Source organism: Nansenia antarctica (genome assembly GCF_963989245.1).
Source record: "Nansenia antarctica genome assembly, chromosome: 4".
NCBI classification, from domain to species: Eukaryota; Metazoa; Chordata; class Actinopteri; order Argentiniformes; family Microstomatidae; genus Nansenia; species Nansenia antarctica.
In genome coordinates, this window is record NC_137689.1 from 3,211,662 (window position 1) to 3,218,951 (window position 7,290).

At 38.8% G+C, this 7,290-nt stretch overlaps 1 protein-coding gene across 2 annotated transcripts in view; it reads left to right on the top strand.

Annotated features, from left to right (window-relative positions):
• Positions 1 to 6,706, top strand: part of opcml (opioid binding protein/cell adhesion molecule-like) — a gene marked incomplete at its 5' end in the record, with an annotated part of 326,376 nt that extends 319,670 nt beyond the window's left edge. For both annotated transcript variants that reach the window (XM_080529955.1, XM_080529954.1), the window contains 2 exons: positions 2,240 to 2,391; positions 3,635 to 6,706. In XM_080529955.1, coding sequence (XP_080386081.1) covers positions 2,240 to 2,391; positions 3,635 to 3,732 — 250 coding nt within the window. In that variant the 3' untranslated portion in view covers positions 3,733 to 6,706. The remainder of the gene's footprint in view (positions 1 to 2,239; positions 2,392 to 3,634) is intronic.
• Positions 6,707 to 7,290: the final 584 nt, after the last annotated feature.

Below are 7,290 nucleotides of genomic sequence, written 5' to 3' on the forward strand. Positions count from 1 at the left end.
GAAAAATCTGAGAAAAACAAAAGAAATGATCAGAAATATAGCTTATTAGGCTTGCCAAACACAACCGTTTGGAAGATCATTAACAACAACAACCAAAAAGTACTGGTGCTTTTTTTTGGTTCGCAGACAGACAGGTAGGCCACGAAAGATCTAGAAGATCTTCTACCGTGGATGACCGAGTAAAGCTCACCATGATTAAGAAAAGCAGCACTCTCCAGGAAGTAGGCGTCAATATGTCAGAGAGACGACCATCCACAGACTACATCACCAGCCCACCTACAGAGGCTTCACTGCAAGGTGCAAAACCCCTAGTTACACTAAACAAGGATGGTCGGGTTACAGTTAAAGTAGCTAAAAAGCCTGCAGACATCTGGAGAAAGGGCTTCTGGAGAGCTAAGATGAATATGATCATGTACCAGAGTGATTGCAAGAGATTTGCAGCAGAGCCGCCTCGAGACCCGTGTCTTAATCGATGCTGTAATTGCTGACGGCAGCAGAAGAATGCATTCTGAAGTGTACAGAAACATCTGTGGCACTTCATCATGCAGCGACAAAGACAATGACCCAAAACATTCTGGCACAGCGGCTAGGGAGTTTTTTAGGGACAACAAGTGAGATTTAGTTAGATTTAAATCCAACTGAACATTGCATTGCATTGCATTTGTTGATGATAATATTTTAGGCAAAAAGACTTGGGGTGCAAAATAACAGCATCCGCACACTCAAACACTGTTTGTTTTTTGCACAGTGATTGAGTGAGTGTGTGGATGCTGTTATTTTGCACTCTATTGAGACTCTTCAGTTCCAGCACCTCAGCTATGTCTGATAACGGATGAGCGGTGGTATTTTCACACAAAAATACTTGAAAACTGAAGATGGGTGCAGTACAGGCCTGGCATATTTTGTTATATTTTATTAATCTGTCCCTTTACCTTTGGTGCCCTGAAATAGGACCTCTATGTTTCCAAAGCTTGGTAATTTCTAAATGGTGAAACCGATCGTTGCACAAGTCGTGACGTTAGAATTATAAGGTTCTATCTCCATTTTTGGTCAAATTTTAGTTTTTTACATAATCTGATCCATTAGGTGTTTATTAATGCCTGTGTAGTGTTATTTTTAAAATGTTGAAATGTTTTAGTTAGTAATGAATAAAATACAAAGGTTCCATCTCACAAAACATAATGGAATGTAAAAACTCTGACGCTCAATATCTCTGAACTACCCTAAACGGAGATAGAACCTTATCATTCTAAACGGAGATAGAACCTTATCATTCTAAACGGAGATAGAACCTTATCATTCTAAACGGAGATAGAACCTTATCATTCTAAGCTCACGAAGTACCATCCAATAAAAGCTGAGAATCTACACTTCACAATTATTGTTTTGATTTCAAATCGAAATGATTGTTTTATAGAGCCAAAAGGATTTGAATGTTTTAGAAAGTGAGCTTTCCAAATTAGTTTTTTTCTCTTCAAGGATTGCAGCATTTCATTTTGTCTCATTATGAACATACTATTCAAACTCCATGAAAGCCTTCAAAGTAGTGTGTTATTTGTTCAGATCTTTTGTGTCAATGGACTGCATAGCTTTGACAACCTCTGAGAAATGAGTGGGATATTTTTATAATGAATAGCCTAACTGTACTGTAAATACCGTAATAGCAAAATAGCATTTCAGCCACAGAGAAATGAGAAACTGTTAAACAATGCACGGTTATTGCACAGTACAGTCACACAGGGCAACTAAATGCAAACTAATGCAGTGTGTTCAGTGCTAAGACTTGATCATTGCAGTATTTCAAGGCTTAAGCTAGCATGGTTAGCATTATCCATGGTTAGCATTATCCCACACTGTACCTTGGATGTGTACCACATTCATACATTATCCACCTAGAAGTCTAATTTGATTCAGACATGTCTATTGACTTTGACTTCATGGCTGAAATTCTGAACACAGCTGCATTTCTGCTGTGGCGGCTGTGTCTCAGGAGGTAGAACCGGCGTCTAATGATCGCAAGGTCGGCAGATCGGCGGTCGGAACCCCGGCTGGCCACATGTCGAGGTGTCCTTGGTCAAGACACTGAACCCCAAATTGCTCCCAGTGAGCGGGCCAGCGCCTTTCATGTTTAGCACACCGCCATTGGTGTGTGAATGGGTGAATGAGAGGCTGTTGTAAAGCACCTTTGGATAAAGGCGCTATATAAGTCAGTCCACTTACCATGTTTCTCTGTCTGCAGGCTCTTCAACGGACTGAACGGGGTGAAGATCGAGAGCGTAGGTAAACAGTCTCTGCTCATCTTCTTCAACGTGTCAGAAGAGGACTATGGGAACTACACGTGTGTGGCCATGAACAACATGGGGATGACCAACGCAAGCATAATCCTCTACGGTAGGACTCTCTGTTATCGCAATACAAGACGTATGACATATATTATTGTGTACGCTGCATATCTAATAACAGATATAACAGAGAAAGTTGCGGGCGGAGGTAGAAATCAGAAGAAAGGCTCGTATGTAATACATTGTTACATTGTTACATGCACTTACAACATTGTATCGGTTGATTAATTAACCAATTAATTAAACCTCTACAATTATGTTAAGGTCATTGTCATTAATTGGACAAAACGCACTGAATACATGAAACCAATTATGCGAAAACAGTTCAGAATTTGATGAATTTGACTCCCTAAAACTCTTTTTTTTCTGACAATGTTCTGCAATTTGACTGGCGAGCCACAAACTACTGTATGAGAATACAATACCACATCTTAAGCAACCCGTCCCAGAGAGTTATATATTATACATGTCTCTCTTCTCAGAGTTAGAGAGGTTGAATAATTCATCTTTTCTGTAGCATCGGTTGTTCTCTTCAGTTTACATGTCAACGTGCGTAGGGATTGTTGCTGGTTTTGTTCTGTTTCTCGTTTCTTTTTGATCATCAAAAAAGGGGAGAGAGATTCCCTATCATCTCTGATGTGCTGTAAGTGATGGGGCTGCATAGAAAAAAGCAATTGCGCACCCTGGGTCATGTTTCACTGACTGGCTTTGTTAACATTCGCCAGTATCTGATGAAGCATAATGCTCAATGTTCACAAGGAACCTCCTGTCAGTCCTGTTCAATGTGCAGGAGGACTAAATCGGTTGAGGTGTCTCTTTAGAGGTGCTTTTTACCTAAGCAATTTACCATGAGAGGAAGGGGGGTTGTGGAGACATTTAACGACTGGTACAGGGTTTTCCCGGCACAACCACCACAACCCCTGTAGCAGTGGTAAATGTCTCCACAACCCCTGCCCTCGAACGGTAAATTGCTTTTCTACAAAAGCTACCACATAATATAAAAAAAATACACAGTTGTAACATTAAATTAATTTATTTACAATCATTAATCGCTTCAGAATACATATATCCTTCCGCCACAAAATATAGTCCCATAAACAAGATCAACGATTGCATTGTAGGCTAGGCCACATTCACTTGCCTTTGAGCAGGTGTTCAGATTGATTGGGAGGCGCATTGATACTGGAAAGTTGGGGTATTTTCCACTGCAACAGCTAGCCAATCAGAATCCAGTATCCAAACATGTCTGTTGTTAGAATCTGACATTAACGGTAAACTCTTTCACCCAACAGGCCCGGGGGCCATGCACAATGTGAACCGAGCGATCCGATTGGGCGGCTCCCTCTGCCTCCTCCTGAGTGTGATGTCATTGTTCCTGCTCAAGTTTTGATGCAACAACGGCCGTCCTCAGCTTCTCTCAGCATCCAAACAACAACAACAACAACAGACTTGTTAGTCCCATAAGAAGAAAGGAAAACCAATAACACTGTTGGTTTGCTCTTTTTGTTCTTTTTAGCTTTGCATCAGCGGTCTGTCCTGTTTGAGGACAACGAGGAGATGGGACTTTGAATAGTTTGGGGAGGGAGAGGGGCGGATCATAAGCTAGTATGAGGTGATGGTAGTTACAGTTACCCCCCCCCCCCCCCCCCGAGTTTGTGTCTCTCCAACCTTTTTTTATGTAAAAAAAAAAAGGGCATACAAAAAGTTTATGTAATTGTTGATAGTTGACTGGTTTTTGCCCGATATTGAGGTGTACATTTGGATTACTGGTGTGTCCTGTCCTGTTCGATCTCTGTAAAATAACATCAGCTTTTTTTTTGTAAATGACAAAAAAGTGAAAAAATGTGATTGTTGAATTTTACTGTATTTTTACAGTTGTATGCAACAGAATAATAATAACAAGACCATTCAGTATAAACAGTGTTAACTTAAGTGTTACAGTGTAGAACCGTTCCTGAGGCAGAAAGAAGCGTATGACATCAAATATTCAAAGAATGTTTGTTACAAATGAAATTCATGTACTACACAGCAGCAACAGCAAACACAGCTTAGGCGTAAAATAGCACTGATACACATAGTTTGTTTGTTTCGGTTGTCACAGAGAAACTGCATGGCCCATACACACAAACAGAAGGCAAGTGCATTTAATGTTGTCTAAATTTGCCGTATGCAACAGTATATTTACACAAGCAAATTGTTCCCTTTCCCTGACAAGTGATGTCCCCCCTATGACCCATTCTGCTCCTGACGGTACCCATGAACAACAAACAAAGTGGTTTTAAGTAAAAAAAACAAGTGAATTGGTTTTGAAAGAGATGGAACATGCTTAATGCACTCCCCACTGTGTTACAAATATAATGATGTGGAGATAAAGTTGTCGGTTAAAAACTGTTGAACAGATGTTGTGATCAGTCTTTTCAAATGGTTCTAATGTGAGGGGAGGGCTAATAGACTGTTTTAGATGTAAACAAGGCGTGACACAACGCCAGGAGTCAGGCTATAGCTCTCGGCATTGAGAAGATATCGATTGAAAATGCTATTGATGCCAGTGGGTTTGAGTCTTTTCTCTGTTTTCAGCCCCTACTCAAATAAATGCTGATGATGATTGAAGTGTATTTCTAACATATCTACCCTAAGAGATATACACTTTTTGAGATGCAAACAATTATCATTTTTGGAGAATGGTTCAATACATCAAATATATAGATTACATACATAGATTACCTAATTAACTGCTACAAATTGCCAATATAGCATTCTACGGTGAGCCAACTTTTTTTTTTCTTTCTTAATTGTATTTACTCTTGTTTAGAATGTGTTCCTCATCATTTCCAATCACCATGTCACAACACTTAGCAGTTAGGTTAGCAGTGTAACGTTTTGATAAAGTGAGTGCAATGATGTTACATGTGGGGATGACAGCATGACAGTTGGAGAAATGGCATTACCTTTCCCATAAACGACCACATAGAAGTCACATAATATTGGTATTTAAGTATTATGAAGATTAAATAACTGTATTAACTGTATAATTAAGACTAGACGCATATCAAACACCTGCTCAGAGGTTCTTAGATCTACTTCCCCAGTCAACAAAACCGGCCAAATTCATTCACCTATCGACATCATCTAGAAATATAACCCTGCTGTGTTATGAGTATTAGTTATCATTATTTGGACTGAAACATGAAGATATAGGTGGCAATCCGTATTGGAAAACGATACAGTGTTACAGTTCATCGTAAAGGCAAATGCTCAAACGCCAAATAACCAGAATATGCAACAGCATAAAAAATACTGTATCATGAGATAAAAAATATATAGAATAACACGTTAAACTTTGCAGCAACTCAAGTTAGGGCTTGAAGGAGAGACAGTCATATTTGAGAGGAAGGAAGCTTGAGGCAAACGCGAAAATGAGTAAAGTCTTGACCCCCGGTGTTCTGGCAATCAAGGGGGTGAGTAAAGAAGTGTGGAGGACAGCCTTTCTGAATCACTCTCACCCAGACATTTGGAGGAGTTAAATCATCCCCCCTTTTTCTTTCACTATGAATTGGAAACATTCAATGTCACAGCTGTCAGAACTGATCAGGCTTGGTGCAGTCTTTCCAAAATGCCATCAACACCTGTTGAATCTTCAGCTCTTTCCCCCCAAAATTGCCTATCAGACAACAGCAGCAGCACAGATGAGTGTATAGAGACACACACACACACACACATACACACACACACACACACACACACATATACACACACACACACACACCCCCCGTTTGTGCTAAAATTTAGTGTATGAGATGATATGTCTATACAGATGAGTGTATAGACACACACACACACACACACACACACACACCCCAGTTTGTGCTAAAATTATTCCCCCACTGTCTTGAGACTGTATATCCTTAATGAATATGGACAGTAATAAGGCAAAGAAGACACACTGAACTGTGTATATCGACTGATGTTCTTCCTTCAATTTGTGTCATATCAATCCTGTACATACATGTACATCTCTGGTCGCAGAACTTCAAGGAAGTGGCTACGTAAAACATAATTATGCAAGCATATTAAAATGACCATGGGATAAGAGTGGGTCATCATCAGATACATACATAGTCGTCAACCGACAACCTTCAGATATGATAACGAGTTATGGCGCACCTGCGGTGTGCGGTGCGGATCGGGGGACAAGTTTGACAACCTAAAAAAAGTGTTGATTGAAAGGTTTGAGCTGGCAAACTTCACACAGCTTTACCGCCGGGACTCTGACCACAAACTGGGGATTCTATAGGCACGACATCAGGCTGCTATGTTTGTTTTTTGTCTCATCCACTGTGGAAAATAAAAGTGTTCTATTGCAACATCCTGTTTATGACTGTGTTTTGTGTAGCCTGATGTGTTTTTACTTTATTGGGGGAAATCCAGCCTCAGTACTGGCTAGGCTAGTCCTATACTCTGATGGTTTTTATTTTATTTTTATTTTATTTTTTGGGGGGGGAAGAACATAGTATAGTATGATATATTATATGTTCTTTTTTTCTTCTTTATTTTTCACTTTATAATTGTTTTGCTTAGAATGATAATAATATATCATACTATACTATGTTCTTTTTTTGTTTTGTTTTACTTTATTTTATTTTTTTCTTAGTATGATAGTAATGCTATAGTATAGTATGATATATTATTAGCATACAAAAAAAAATAAATGAATTGAAAAAAAGGACATAGTATAGTATGATTTTTTTTTTCACTTAATTTTTCTTTCCCTTAGTATGATAATAATATATCATACTATACTCTATCATACTAAGGAAAGAAATAATAAAGTGAAGGAAACAAAATATAGAATATATCATACTGTAGCGGACAAATACTATGATGTAGTATTGTAGTACTCCTACAATACTATGTTCTTTTTTTCACTTTATTATGTTTTTCCTTAGTA